Source organism: Seriola dumerili, unplaced genomic scaffold, assembly GCF_002260705.1.
Source record: "Seriola dumerili isolate Sdu_G_001 unplaced genomic scaffold, Sdu_1.0 BDQW01000091.1, whole genome shotgun sequence".
NCBI classification, from domain to species: domain Eukaryota; kingdom Metazoa; phylum Chordata; class Actinopteri; order Carangiformes; family Carangidae; genus Seriola; species Seriola dumerili.
This window is the reverse complement of record NW_019174346.1, coordinates 6,755,667-6,772,058: the sequence shown is the minus strand read 5'-3', so window position 1 is coordinate 6,772,058 and position 16,392 is coordinate 6,755,667. Positions and strand designations below refer to the sequence as shown.

Here is a 16,392-nt window from a genome sequence, read left to right as displayed (position 1 = left end):
CTGGGACAAGGTTCTCATCTGGTGCTGAAGACCCGGGAACAGAATCTTGGACCGCGGATATGATTAGAAAATAGTTAAGAATAGGACCTGCTCCTCGAGACAAAACGGAAAATTTCTCCCCACGTCTAACAGAAATGCATCATGGTGGTTTTAAGTCTACAGTAATATAAGGAAATTGTGAGGGCAATAGTACGACGAATTTGACGCTGTATTTACCATACTCCCCACGCGCTCCCTTCGCTTTTTAGTAACGACGCGTTTGATTGGCTCGTCTTGAGTTCGTTTATCCAATTACAGTCTTGTTTGCTGTTACCAGGAACCAGAAGACGCGAAGGAAAAAGCTTAACCTTTCATTCGAACTGACTATTCTTGTGATAAATGGTGGTCAAAGCCAGCAACCACAACTGCGTACCGAACACCACAAGACACTTTTTTAACATAGCATGCAACTGTTGGTCTCAGCATAGCGCCGCTAACAGGGATAGCTAACTTAACACACATCAGTGGGGTAGATACCGCTAGCCACATAGCTACAGGTTTACTATAGTATTGCTTAGTAATGGCTCGGATATCGGTCGTACTTTCTGCCAACTTCTAACTGCTATGTGTGTCGAGTAAACTACCCTGAAACTTAACTCGTTTAACAAAAATGGCAAGTACCGTGTTGGACCTCGGTACGGGCGTTGTCGTCGTTGCGGTCGTTTGGATTTCGGCACTTGTGTTTGGGATGATGCTGCTGAGAGCATCTGGATCCGCAAAGTGAGTGAGAGCAGAGACAACAGTTCTTACACATATTCACTGCACAAAAAAATATTAACAGAAGTTGATGAAGAATAGGCTAGATCGAGGCAATCCATCTCATATATGAATCAGTCTGTGCCACATTCCTTTGAAGTTTCCTTCATTAGAATGTTGGATTGCTTGTCAGCGGAAGTACACATCTTCTGTAACACGAAAAACTTCAACTGTGGTAAGAGTAATGTTTTCTAGTATATTCGGCGTGATGATGATTCATCATGTAGTTTTATTAGAGTTAAATGACAAAAAATCGAATGGCTCACGTATTACTATTGACCACAGTGGCGTATTTTAGGGAGGGAAATCTCTAGAAATACCTAAAAAGCATAAGATGGAACATAATTGAATAAGTCTGAAATTGAGGAGTTGTCCCAGATTCATAGAACAGTATAAAGTGTAAATATATAACACTTTGGCCTGAATCTCTCACAAAAAGGTTTCAACACTCATATCAGCCACATTTCTTGCCAGGGAGACCAGGAAAAATAATTACTTTTACTGACTCTTGAATTATCAATATTATTATTATTATTATTATTATTAGTAGTAGTAGTAGTAGTAGTAGTAGTAGTATTGTAGGCTTTCAGTCAGCAAATATTTATTTTTGTGTAGAATACAAAGTGACTGCAAAACACTGTACACTTGTGCAATAACAGTAAAGTTTAAATGGGGTGAAACATGGTGCTATTTACTTGATTGGTAAATTAACTACTTTTTAAAACCACCATAAAGAATGCCATTGTTTTGATTAGTATTTTACAGGATAACGCTGCATTTACTTCAAGACTTACTTAGAGAACAGTAGATCAGTGGTGGGATTCCATAGGTTATCCTTATGTTTTAACTGTATACCTGTGTATGTGTGTTTTGCCTTGCCAGGTTAGGAGTTATCCCTGTTTTTCTCTTGGCTCTCACCATCACTCTGGCACTGGTGTTTTTCCCCCGCAGCCCAGAGACAACTCCCCCTTTCAAAGAGATAGAGGTGAACTCCTTTCACTGCTCTCACACACCTACACACACACTTACAATCTCAAATACTCCAACTAATATGTCAGTTTAATTGTAGTCGATAGGCTATGGGTTAACATTGTCACTACAGTAAATTTAAATTCATGTCTCTTTTCCTGCCTCGAGTATGACTGAGTATGTTGTACTATATCAAAATGTAAATACCATATATAAGTGTTGTTATTTGAGAATTTTACAAAAGCAAACAGCTTGTTTTGAAAGGTGTTAACACGCTGAATTGACTTTTCACAGCATGAAGAGGCAATTCAAATTTCTACTCCTGACAAAGCCATGATAATTAAATATTCCATCATGATTACATCAGACCATTTACTGCATTAGAAAACATTATATTTAATTATATTTAAGCACATATACATTATTGTCTATTCTCTTGATGCACAATAACAAAAATTAAGAACAGCGAATGAAATAAAATGAGTGTCACATTTCATGCTTATCAAAGACTACAACAGAACAAATGTATCTTTACACAGATATATGGTCAAAAAAGGTTAATATATATTTTGTGATCATGTGCTGTTAGGAGAAGAATGATTTAGAATTATATTTTTATTATTTGTATTGATTGAGGATATAGATACTATTTAAGTTTTAGTTAGGTGCAAATAAACAACCTTTACCATATAAAACCTTAACTCTGATATAAGCCAGTGTTCACTGTACTGTATGCCTGTACCTAGCATGTGTCATTGTGTGTGCACTTCAGTGTATGTGCTTGTCATAAAGGCCTGTTCTGCTTTATCTTAGTCCAACAGCAACACAGAACAAACACTCCCCCATGTTGCCTCTGGGTCGTGCCAATAAGCTGGCCAGATCTGCCAAGCAAGCTGCCACCCCATAGAAATAGCAGAGCAGAGCCTTGTCCTGGCCAGCTCACATTTTATAGCCTTTGTACAAAGGCAGATACCAGACCAGCAACAGAGAAGGAGCAAAATGTGACTTCTTGGATTTCTGCACAAGGCTTACAAGTAAAATTAACCCTTGCCTGCTTTAGAAATTGATTAAAAGGGGTTAAACATGAAAGCAGTTGAAATAATGACACATTGTGATGCTAGAAAAAAGTGATCATCACATATGGTTTGCTTTAGTTAGAGTTAAATGTCAAGAGGCTTTTTATTTTCCTAAACTGGGAGGGTATATTCTATAAAAGAAATATTTAATTTAGAGAGTAGCCCATATGATTGTAGAATATAACAATTATAAGAACCCTTCTCACAGTGGTTTATTATTTTTGCGTGATTGAATTTATTCATCTTTTGCTTACTTTAACAGGTAATTGTTGTATAGAACAGAATATAACTTTTATTGTGCACAAAGGTGGAAAATTGTCTTTGGCCAATCCAGCAATTCAATTAAACATCAAAACCTACAAACACACACCACATAACAACAACACTCACAGTATGAAGTAAAATACAATACACAAAATTTAAGAAAAGCACCTTAAGAAGAAAAGATTAAAATTGAATCTTTAAGAATTGAGAAAGTCTGTTGCCTTTGGGATAAATGACGGAGCCAGAGGCAACATGTAGCACCAGAGTTTAGCTTCTCGAATCTGGGAACTAGAGGATGTGACGGCTACTCTCTCTGACTCATCTTTGATATGTTACACTGAAATAAATCAGTGTCAACTGACAGTTTTCATACAGGGAAAGTATTATCTGTATGGTCATAAACAGTATTTAAATAAAGGTAAAGATGACATTTTGCATTCACATCATGTTTTGGTGTTGACTAAGTTGTAGTGAGCACACAGGAAAACCTGAAAACTTGCAAGCAGAGAGATTGTGTGTGTGTGTGGGTGTGTGTGTGTGTGTGTGTGTGTGTGTGTGTGTGTGTGTGTGTGTGTATAGACTGTGAAGAAATGTCTAACCCCTTGCTGTTAAACAAAAGTAAAATAACATAGTGCCAATTAAGCCAGTCCCAGACTAGGAGTGGGGGTGGTTTATACCAGACCCCCCTCTCTCCCACTCCTCCACCTCCCCCCTGCCCGCCCGCCTGCTCCCACCCGTGCGCTCAATGGCACATTAATAAAACATGGCCCACACTTTGGGTTCCAGCTTACTGCGTAATTGGCAAATTAAAAAGTGAGATGTGTTAAATGCATCCATAAGAGACAGCATACATCATCCCCACCTCTCCTAGACACCAGCACATTTATACACATACACACACACACACATACACCTACTCTCATTCCACAACAGTCCCTGTGAAATCTCTCCTTAGTCAGCAGTAGGGTGCTGCTCTTCTGGTATTATCTGGCTTAAAGGCGTTTTCTCAGTTTGTATTCGCGTCTTCATAGGTGGCTCATGATCTAAATATTAACACAGACCTAGAGCTATCAGTGAAGTGTTGCTTAAATCTATCGATAGCAACGCTATAAACTCCAACTTCTCCTAACTTAAGAAAGGGCTGTGCTAGTGTAAAGGATCTGTTGTTTGCCTCCTCATTTCCTTTAGATCTGTTAATTGATGTAATACTCTGGCGAGCTGCAGTGCGGTGTGGTTTGTGTCTCAGCTGATTAGGCATCTAGATAAAGAACAGCAGGATCCGAAAATAAAGTGAACCCGGAATCAGCATTTAGTTTCAGGAGTTGTGAGAGAACGGTGAAAGAACGAACATGGTACGTCTTCAAACACATTACTACGTACAGGTCTGAATCAAATACTACTACTTGGCTTTATGTCAGAGCTTGTAGCCAGGTGTGAAAGGCAGTACTGACACTGGCTTTGTTAGTCGGGGCACAGTTGCACAGTTCTAGTCAGCAGATAGTGGTAGGGCTGCACCACTTCCACTCTTCTGTTCTCATGCTTCTGAAAATTAAACTCAGATTATTGGTCTGTACCAAGTAGTGGTCCATTACCAGTGCTTATTTTTCTCATTCTGGGAATTAGCAGGGATAATTTTTGTGTAACATAACAAGGCTGTATGCATGACCTATTAACTTTAAGTGGGAATTTTCATACACTGACTTTATTATTAGATTTTTGTGAATTTTACGACATTGTCAAGGCAACAGACTAAGAAACTGTATCTAAAATGGATCAGTCATGTGCGGCTGATAGGCAGTCAGTTAAATATGTCTGTACTGGCACAGGATCCCCATCTAGTACATTGACTCAATACATCACTACTTACTGTGAACATTAATTTAACTTAAAGTAGTAGTAAACATTAAGCTATGATCTTGAATACAAATTAAAGTGAGAGTTCTTACTGAAGAGGTCACTGGTGATTTTGCTGATTTTGACACTTACACTGTCACTTTCACAACCAATGAGACTGTCTAAATAGTAATAATTGAAAAATCCATAATCTATTTTATATATATCATTTCAAAGGTTTAATAACTAGACACAAGTTGTCTCCTACTTCACTAAAAAAGTCTGGCGTCAGTTTGTGTGACCTGTTTCAAGTTTGCAAATCACAAACCCGCAGTTGGCTTCAAAAGGATTTGTGATATCCCAAAATCCTGCTGGTGAAACTGAGATTTAAGGTGAGCACAGAGAAACTTTCCCTTTGAGCCTGATGAACAAAAAAACAGTATTTTATTCTCAAACTGCGCATATATCAATTTAAACAGTGAAGCTCAAACATCCAATTGAAGTAGCAGTAAGAAAAAAACAATTAAAGTAGATTAACTTTTCAAGGCAACAAGTAATTGTAGGAGTTTTCCTTGTGTGTGTATATGTCTGTATATAGACACACATTATGCCACAATATCAGTTTCCACACAAAGGCTTTGTGAAAGCTCTCTCATGACATCTAGTGGCTAGTAAAGGAAATACTGAATTTAGTAAGAGTCATGTGTTTCCAATGCACTCGGGACTATTGACTAGGTACACATGTTTTAGTGTGTAATTATGAAGAACTTCTAACACTGAGCTGCTCTTTCTTTGCTCTACAGATAGTGGACACTTTGTTCATCGGTCGTTACGTGCTGCTGGCAGTGGTGAGCGCAGTCTTCCTGGTGGCGTTCTTCATGCTGCTCCCCTTTCATTTCCTGGAGCCAGTCTATGCCAAGGCCTTAAGAACTCACTAGAGCTGCCAGGGTCAGAGCTGGCACCAGGATCACATCACTGAAGTATACAACTTAAGACAAACAGGGCCTTGCGAGAGCCCCCTCTTCATGTGGAAACAGACCATTGACTGCATCCCAAACAGAAACAGCAGGACATCCAGTGTTTTCTACATGGCCAACTGTTTGCTGGTTGTTGACTGTTTATGCACAACCAACAGGAATGAAATAATATCCAACAGTAACTGTGTTTATATATTTTGTATCATTTAATACACAAGATGAATAAATAGTTTTATTTGACATGAGTAAAGCACTAAATTAATTCCTAGTCAACAAACACTGTGTAAGTTGTCAAATTGTTTCGTTGCCACAGTGAATTATCTTCCTTTTACTACTCTGCCACCTAATATGTTGCTTCCTGAAGTGCTGTCAAGGTGAGGCAGTAAGTTGTGGGTGTTAGTGACAGTACATGAGACACATTTAAAAAGGAGTGACTTGGTGCGCTATGTGAAAGTGCACTGTGAAAGTACACCCATCTAATGCCTGGAGATGTATTACTATCTCTTCAACTGGACTGACTGATGAACAGTGTTAATATTGGGATTTTTTTTACTGCATAGTTCATTTGAATGATGCCAATAAATGCATAAGCTCACCTCAGTGATAATTTGAATAATTTTTTAAGTGTTTCAGCATCATCATTCAAAGAACAACATGACATAATATAGTATGACACCAAAGCAACTGACATACAGTGTTTGTATTGCTAACAGTTATTAACAATTAATATATTAACAGCATTTTATCAATATGCATAGAAGTATTAATGCATTAATATGGGGTGCTGATTACCTGCGTTGTCGATCCTCTAGCCTTATGGCTGTTATTCATGTTGCAGAAATGTTGAAGAGGTTTGATAGACACACATTAATTTGATATTGGAAAGTCATTAAATATCACATGAAACCCCCACTAAACAAAAAATAAAGTACTAATTGAATTGAGAGAACGTTCTGCCTCGATATGCTATAAAACAAGTTGTGGAGCATATCCATCGAAACTGAATGGATGAATTGGATTCTGGGAGGAAAAATATGTCTATAGTACCTTGTGATGGCTTGTTCATTTAAATGTGCTTGAGCTTTACATTTAGTTTATATGTACAGTAGATTACATGTATTTTAGCATTTAGATTGGACATTTTTTTCCCAATGGATTATTGGATTTCTGATAATGATGGTGATACTTTATAACATAAATGTATGTGTGCTATCAACCACATTAGTTTGGTTCATTACCATTACCATTACGTTTTTTGCCTCAGAAAAAAGTTGATTTTGTTATTAATCTGACAACACTGACAGAGGTAAGTGCTTCTTATGTTGGGAGATTTGTCCATAACTATTGATCTATTAAGTTTGGAGATTGTGTATTAGATTTTTGTGTGTGCTTTGCAAAAAGGATGTTGTGGCACCTTTGCAGACACCTTGCAGTCTGATTTGTATCAGAGGAGGACTTTTTAAAGGAATAGTTTGACAAGTTTGGGAATTACGCTCTTTAGTCTTTCTGAGTGTTAGATGAAAGCGATTGATACCGCTCTCATGTCTGCACGCTAGAGTTACCACTAGCAGCCAGCTAATTTAGCTTAGCAGAAAGCCTGGAAACAACGAAAAACATTGTGCCTGGCACTGAACAAACATTACATAACCCACCTACCAGTACCTCTAAAGCACACTATAATTAACCTGCTTTATCTTGTTTGTTTAGTCCATACAAAAAAAAAAACTGTAAAACTGTGACAATTTGAGTTTCACAGGTTGTTGTGCGAGTGTAGGCGTTGCTGTCTCCCCCTGTTTCCAGTCTTTATGCTAAGCTAAGTTAACTGACTGCTGGTTTGTCGATGTGTGTAATCAGAAGTTTCAAGGCGCTTCATAGAACGGAGGTTACATATGTAACCAACAGGCACTGAGAAGCCACATGCATCATTATGTTTTGCTATTGTGCATTGCTATTCTATATTTTGGTTCCACATTTTGCCAACCATTGAATCATATCCTGCACTGCGCTGTCATTACTTTTGACAAACACAGTGCTGCATTCACATGTGCTGATGCTGATTCCACAGGGTATAACTAAGCAGATGATTCCACAGAGACTAATGAGCTTTTGCAGTCTAGAGGCCCAATTATAAACACTTGCCACCCTCCCACCTCCATTTTAAAAGTGTGAAGCCCGAGGAGACGTGGAGTGGAATTCCAACCAGGATGATGAAAGAGAATCTAATGAATCAAAACCAATCCTATTAGTTCCGGCCCACATCTCCATACTGTGGCCCTTTTCTGCACAACAATCCACCGCATGATTTCACACAAGCTGGGGAACTGGAGAAATTCAACAGAGTGGGCAAGGGGATCTAAAACCTTTCAACCTGGAGGGACTTGTTGCCTGTAATTGACCGCATGATTACCGCAAAACATGATCTTAGCCCCCGCAGAAAGTGGCACAGAGAAACAAGTGGCTTTAAGGGCACTGAAACCGAAGGAGACGGTTCAACTGGTTCACCGGTTCACCTTTAATTTAAACAGACACCTTATGGGTCTTTTACTTTAACTTGTCAAGAAAAAAATTGCCTTTTTGAAAACATTCTGCTACAGTTTGTATTTCAGGCTCACGGTGCAAAAGATGTTTGCACCATCTCATCGCTGTCTTGAAGTCTACAAACTCAAGGTCTTTGCAATCCCTGAAGTCTGGGGTGTAGAAGATGTGACAGTACTCCTTGGCTTACTCTCCCGTTCTCACACACTCTCTCACACTACCTCACCTTTGTAATCGTTCTCTCTCCCCCATCTTTCTCTCTCCCTCTATCCTTCCCTCATTTTATTTTTTGCCACTAAACTCCATCTCTGGGGAGTGGGAAAATGAGCAGAACAAAGCATGTGGGGGTTTGAGGATCATTTGGAACCGGGAGCTGGAGTCTTTGTAGCGCAGCCAGCTGGACATATAAAGAGATGGGGGCGGGTGAGATAGAGAAAGAGAGAGCAATGCAAGGGCAAAGAGGTGTAAGCAGAAAGCTCAGGGTGCTGGGTTTTGAAACTGCGGAGGGGACGGGGTGCGCTCCTCTCTGGTAGATCCTGTATTCAGATGCACTCAAGCAGAACTTCTGGCTTTCCATTCACATCCTCAGCTACCTCGCCCTCTGTTAGCGATATGGATACCGTCACCGCCCCACACACAGTTCGCACAACACTGCAAATCCATTAAAGATTTTGGGCAAAGTTGGTGCACTTATCCCAAAAGAATGTGATTCAGTTCATGTTAAATCAAGCAGATGGCAATGTTTGCCATCCTTTCAAAAAGTTTGGTAAATAAAACTTGACGAGTGCTCCGTGGGGTAAATCTAAAATGAACAAGGTAATGTTAAATCCTTACACATTAGATAAGGATTTATTTGCCAACAAGTGGAGGTTTGGTTCACTGGCTTGGTATTTCACTAAGCTATGAAAGAGATGGTGGTAGAGAGTGGAAATGAACTGGGACCTTGTCAAACTATGCAGTTTTGGGGCCAAAGGGAGTTTTTTTCTCAGCTCTGCCTGGCTGTGCTCTATTATGTACTTTTGTATATCGGCAGGGGGGATGCTATCATGGCAACACACACTAGGGGGGCGAAATCCTCAAACTGAGATGCCAGTGTTGCCTTGGCCTTTTACCTCGCTCTCTGGAAGGAATTACACTGAAGCTGTGGCTCTCGGGGGGACGATGAAGGCCCAGATTAGAGGTCAGGTTGCTCACCAATAGCCCTCTGCTGCTCGGACATGACGCCCCATCGTGGGCCGAAGCTTGGCCCTATGGGGGTTCTATTTTGACAGTGTTGAAGACATGATTGAGTATTGGGCAGGCTTAGAAAGGCAATGGCTACACTGATCAAAGACCATGCTCACAATAGTTGAACATGGGTGGCCAAAGTGGTCCACCGACCATGCCCAGTTGTTACATAGGCTTTGACTTGCCTGTGAATTAATATTGTAGCATTTGGACTGACCTACCTTTAGGCACAGTTTGGCACAGAAAGAGCAGCAGTAACAATAGTGGAGTGATTTAAGACAGCCAATGAAATTATATAGAAATATGAATCCTTATCTTATACTAGCTAAACTGGTGTTCAGTAATCATCGTGTTTTAAGACACACTTGGATATTGTGTACATATTCTTTAATGCTGACGCTGATGATGATGAAGTACTGTCATATCTCTGTTGTCATACCGCTACTGTCAGATCCCTTTCGAATGTGCTTTCAATGTAATGTGGAACAAAAACCACAATCCTCTTTCCATGTAAATTATATATTACTTATGAAAAATAAAAAATATAAGTTTATAAAGTTTATCTGAAGGGTTCAGCAGCCTGAGTTCGACAAAACAAGTGGGCATCTTCCAAAGTTACTATCTATTTAATCCAAAGTTTCCTCTGGACAGTGTTCACTTGATGAGCTGTGATGAAGGAAAGTAACACGAAGAGGAAATATTGCACTATAAAGACTGTAACTTTTGAGGATCACGACTTGATTGGGGGACAGTATCAACAAACAACAAGATTTTAAATTTATGAAAAACTCAAAAATAAATGAAAATAAAATAAAAGGAGAGAAGGGCCAGATCAAAGTAGATTGAAATTAATGCATGAAAGATTTGCTGTGCACATTTCTGGTGGCTGTGGACTGTGGATTTAGTCTCCCTTCACTTATAATGTGTTTGTTTAAAGATTTCTTTGTGGTCAGTGTGTAAACTGTATGTATTGTGTTTTTGTACAAATATATTACAGTAATATAGTAGAATAAATATGAACCACATACACACACACATATGGACAAAATATAAAAAGAATGATAATTCAAAACAGGATAGTACAAACTAAGCGAGAAAAATATGATTTGATAAATAGATAGGAAGGGTGATGATGCAACATTGTTCCTTAATATATTCCTTTTCTTTATTTACTTGCTATGTCTATAGGGACTATCTCAACTTGTCAGATAATTCTTTTTCCAATTGAATCAAAAGGTCAATCTTTGTACCAGTAGGTTAATAATGATACCACATCATGTTCCACATTGTTTTTTACTATTAGAGTTTATAATTCAATCATCATCATCATCAAGGGATCTAAATCAACCGGCTAATGCAAAGTTATTGATTAGGCCTGAAAAATATTGCTCCAATAATCTGACACCCTCAGACAATTCCAGAACATGTGAGCTAATGATGCCCACAGTGTTCATATGATGGATCTATTTCTGGACATATCTTATTGAGCCTTTGTTTACACCAATGTAAATGATGTATTTTCTTGATTTATATGAGACCATGTCATAATGAAAAACTATGAATCTGTTCTAGGGCTACCTGCCGCTGCTCTACTGCTCTCTCTCTTTACTGAGGTTGTCCTGCCAAGCCATTTTATGTGTTCTGTAGTTGTTGAATATGTCAACCTCTATCCTTAAGCCTTTATTTCATTTGTGTTTTCACCATGTTTGTTGCTGTCACCATGTTATGATCACAAAGAAAACATCAGAGCATGATGTATTAAGGATAGTTATTATAAGGCCTTTAGGTGGATCTCATTACAGCCCAAATATTTAGTGACATTTACTGTTAAGTCTTAACAGAGTACATACTAAAGGGTCATGGGACATAACCACAAAATACACCTTTATTTGGACTTGTCGCAGTAGGAAAAACATTTGTGTAGCTACTTAATACACTCAATTTAGTCTCAATTTATTCACTTTCAGGGTCCTGGTGCTGTTCATGCTGAGTCATTGTCAGTGTATTGGCTAACTGGGACAGCCATCTTTAATGTTATTAGTACCACCTGACCTAATAAAGGCCTAGTTTGCGCTCAAAATCACTCCCTCATTCACAACTCCCTATATAATAGACACATATACTTTACTCTGTAGTGTATATTGATATATTAATAAATTTATATTTCTTACACTTACTAAGTATTGTCTTTTTGCTCACTCACAGGAGTAGTATCAGTTTTCACACATGAAACCTGAATTGCATTGTGGAACAGGTAGAAAGTAGTGTACATGCCACTGACACTACTCTTTTTGTTTCACTGGGGGGATTTCTGAGGTCACTACAGAGCTTACATTTCACATTTAGAATTTGAACATTCAAATAAAACAGAAAATATAATAAACTACAGTATATCGTAAATAGGGAGTATATACACAGCCCAGAGACATGACTCACTATTACATCCTCCATGGAACAGAGCCATTGTTATTACTTTTACTTACACCTGCTATTATATAAGTCAAATTGCCTGCTGTGTGAAAAGTCTATTGCAGAAAGATGGCACTGCAGACAGCATCAGCACCATTGGAGGTATTTTGTCACTATGGTGAAAAGAAATAAATGATGTCATCTCTCCTGGCATACAGCCTGAACTGAAGCTGTAGCCTGTATTAACATCTTATTCAGCATATTTGTTTGTATCTGTTCTAAAACAAAAGTGCGTACGTTTGTAATTTCATTTGATCCAGACTATATAACGGTTGGCTGGGTCCGTTTTGCACACATACGCAGGTTATTAGTCATGGTAGTACTTAGTAGTGGTTGCAGTCTGTGGGCTCTGATAATGAACTATTGAACCCAGAATTTTGTTTAATCAATCCTGTGGTGAAAATTCTTTATTTTTCTTTATTTTCAGATTGTTGTTCTCCATCAAAATTGTATAAATGTTCTTAAATTTGTGCAAAACTGTGAAAAGGATGTTTTAGAAATGGCAGATATTTCTATACAGAAGGGCACTCACAAACGTTTTGTTTAAAACTGATTAGAGAAGCACAATCAAATGACCCCAGCTATGTCACAAATTGAGGGCATACAGGAACTGGCGTTACTTTGTAATGTGTCCCTTTGTTTTTTTTGTTCACAGGCAGCTAAAACACAGAGCAGATCTGATGTGTAATCTGTGGACACGCCGGGAGTCCACTCACACCAGACTGACTGACTGTGTTTGAAATTGAATCAGATCATTCTGACAAGGTTGACTCGGTACTTTGTTTTGCTTCTTATGGGCAAGCCAAGATGATGTATGAGATTCATACTGTGCAGACAGGCAGCTACAAATTTGCTTGGCTAGTTGACTGGTGGGAGGTTGGGTAGTGGCAGAGAGTTAGGTGGGGGTGTAAAGAGTCGTCACATTAAAGGAACAAAGTGAAAGAAAGAGAAGCTTTTGTTCTCATTTTTTTTTTTTTTTGAAGCTGTTGTTTGTCAAAAGAAAAAGGATTCCTCTGGTCTGATGATTTACATCTGAGCATATGCTTTACACAAAAAGAAAATTTAAATTTGTTCTTCTGACATTTGCCAAATGTTGCTTTTTCTTTAGACATAATTTGAGGTATCATTTAGGCGAATTACTTAAAAACATACTTAAAAACTGTTCGGCTCATCTGATTGGTCACATGGTAGACGTTTGATTAATGAAACTGATCTGACTTGGGGAAACAGGCCCCTCTGTGTTGCCTCCCCCTTATTTCAACCTTCTTTCGCCTCCCCCGTCCCCTACACTGAGCCTTGTTTTCTGCCCCCCTCCCCAATATCCCATGCTGAATGAATGGCACAGATGTTGTTGGACAAGACAGTACCCCTTGGTCCCCTTCCCCTCACTATTCGCTCAGCATGAGGTCTGAAACTTGTTTTTTGATCATTGTTTCCCCCCAAATGTCTCCCTCCTCTAGAGGAAAAAAAGGACCCAAAGAGGAGGGAGATGTGGAGACCAGGAGCAGCCAAATTAAAGAGGGAGGGAGGAAGAGCTCACAGCCATGTCTGAGGAATATGAAGAAAACATACTGTTTAACTATCTCCAAATAAAAAGTGGTGCATAGGGGAAGGTCACATGTTGAATGTCGGTGGAGCGCCACAGTTAGGGAATTGGCAGAGGGTATGGATGGTACTGTGGAGCTGATGTGGTAAGGGTTCTGGTTTTGCATCCAGGAAGTGTCGACTCGTGGACTGAAGATGCGGGTCAGTGCGTGGCTTCTCTGTGTGTCCTGGTTCTACACTTGGGCAGCGTATTCACAGAGGTGCAAGTGCCAAGACATCTGTCCAACAACAGAGCCAGGACTGGACAAGAGGTCAAAGACCCGGGTCAAGGAGCATGTTCGTCACAGTGTCGGACACCAGCACACGCTTCACAGGAGCAGGCCGCACCGCAGAAAAGGTGAGCTCTTAACCCACGCGACTTCTGAGACTGAAGACACACATTATTCTATTGTCATGCAATACAGCCCTGCGCATTTAGGTGTAAAGGTAGTACCTGTGCAATAACAGGCAGACCTCTGATGCATCTCACCAGGTAAGATCAGATGTTGAATTTAGTAATTTGACCATGTAGGAAATACTTTGAAAATATAAGTGAAATAAAAATGAACTATTCTTTTTTGGTAACATTATTGTTTGGTTTCCCACACACCCCACTGAAGGCTCTGTAAAGAAATATAATAGTAATTGCAACTGACTAATTAACTTTTGAAATTGTTGAAATATTTACTTTTCTTCTTCTCTGGTTTTATTAAAACCATAGATGTTGAAAAGTAGGAACTCTTCCCTTTGCCTGAAACTGAGTTGTTTGGATGAAAGCGACAAAATACAGTAATAATGACCATAAGGTATTGTTATTACACCAAATAAAGATATGTTTGTCTTGTATTATGTTACTGTATGTTACTAAAACTTTTGAGCAGTGAGAACATGTTAAACTCCCAGTTAAAAAAAACCTTATAACTTGGAAATCTGATATAGGATTTAGGAGGGGTAGTGCTGTCATTACTGCTCACAGATATAAACATCAATTGTATTTAACTGTGTTTAACAGCTGGGCTCCGTACGACTCCAAACAGTGTCATTTCCTGTTGCAGATTTCTGAAACATCTCATCAGTCTAGAATCATGCTTATAAGAAGTTGTCATATAATTAGGAAAAGTTATTTGTTAAGTCTGATTTTTGAGCTGTTAAAAAGGCCAAATGCTACATTGCGGTTAAACTGTTGCTGAGGAAAGTCAGTATTTTAAGACAAATGAAAAATGTGTTGTGTAAAAGGTTTCACAGCTGCTGAAACTTTTTAAATGTCCTTGTAAAGGTTTATTTGCAAAAGACAATGTAATGAGTAACAACCAATTTATTAGAATTTGAATCTGATGGAATGCAATGACAGCATGTCAGAAGAAAAACCTGCAATTAAGTTAAGCCACTAACTAATATATGTGATATAATTCACTAATATAGAAGTGCAATAAGTTAGAATACACAATGCATTTTTGTTTAAACAAGCTCAAAGCAGTAATTCATGTCCACAGGGATTGATTCATTTACCAAACACACTTGAATTACACCCAGAATTTACTCTGAAGTCACTTTTTATCAAATTCCAGACTGACACATTCTTTCTTTTTCTTATTCCACCCCGCCCTCTTCGCCCATTCCTTCACTTCTCCTGACCTTTGGTCCACAGCCTGAAAGAGGTTCCCTTCCTCACCACATCTCAGCCCAGCACCATTCCCATGAGTTGTGTTTAGCCGGGACTCATCCTTCATCCCCTCTAAAGCTTTTGTTGCAGACTGAAAGCTGGCTGATGCCGGGGCCATCAAGCCCAAGTTGTTGGATCAATATAAACATCCATCACCTAGCCATGGTCTTTCTGAGCCTCACAATGAGCAGTTCACTAAACAATACTTTATTTATGTGAGCCATTGGAAGGAATGAACTCGTGGTAGTTCACTTATTTCTAGACTGCCCTTCCTTTGCTGTGATAGAACTTGGCAGTAACACACCATAGGGGGAATTTTTTTTTCCTTCTTAAAGTTACATTCAAGCTAAATTACAGTAAATTTATACTTTATACCATCACATCATAGTAAACAGAGTGGATATAAGTTACACTGTCATATGTCAGTGGAAGTTCCGCTTCAGAAAGCCACTAATTACAGTAAACATCAGCAAGAGAAAGTATCAAAAAAGGATTTTTACAAAAGTTTTTCAGCGGAGTTTGTATCTATTTATCCAAAGTCTTGAAATGTGGCACTATGCACCGCAATCCACAATCTAGCATGTGTGTGTGTGTGTGTGTGTGTGTGTGTATGTGTGTGCACTATACTCTTACCTTCTTTAAATGAGTTTGTTGTATGGAATTGGGACACAAAGCCAATATTTGTATCAACAGAGTTCAAGTAAATGTGTGTGCAATTCAGACGGTTGAACAGTTGAAATACTTTGAGAAGTCACTGCATGAGTGAGAGATACATAATTTCCTTCCATTGTTTGGAAACAAGGGAGACTCTGAACTTCCTGTCTCATGGCAGTGTTGACAGAGCTGCTGCCACAAATTGTGAAATCAAATTTAAAACAAGAAACAAAAAACAGTCGAGATGGAAGAGCAGATGATTTCGCTGTGGCCAGAAAATAACAGTATTGTCAATATTTTTTTATTCACTTTTATTGTCTTTTGAGGTGTTTTTAGCAATACAGTC

The 16,392-nt window shown here is 38.8% G+C and overlaps 1 protein-coding gene across 1 annotated transcript; it reads left to right on the top strand.

The window, feature by feature from the left end:
- Positions 1-286: 286 nt before the first annotated feature.
- On the top strand, positions 287-6,499 carry tmem218 (transmembrane protein 218). The gene is made up of 3 exons (XM_022746004.1): positions 287-759; positions 1,678-1,780; positions 5,741-6,499. The coding sequence occupies exons 1-3, from the start codon at positions 650-652 to the stop codon at positions 5,873-5,875; spliced, it is 348 nt and encodes a 115-aa protein (XP_022601725.1). The 5' UTR covers positions 287-649; the 3' UTR covers positions 5,876-6,499.
- Positions 6,500-16,392: the final 9,893 nt, after the last annotated feature.

Excerpts from the sequence above, each read along its gene's own strand:
- tmem218 (XM_022746004.1), top strand. The coding sequence starts at position 650 with ATGGCAAGTACCGTGTTGGACCTCGGTACGGGCGTTGTCGTCGTTGCG. Across the intron at positions 760-1,677 it reads AGAGCATCTGGATCCGCAAA|GTTAGGAGTTATCCCTGTTT; the intron begins GTGAGTGAGAGC and ends TTGCCTTGCCAG. Across the intron at positions 1,781-5,740 it reads CCCCTTTCAAAGAGATAGAG|ATAGTGGACACTTTGTTCAT; the intron begins GTGAACTCCTTT and ends TTTGCTCTACAG.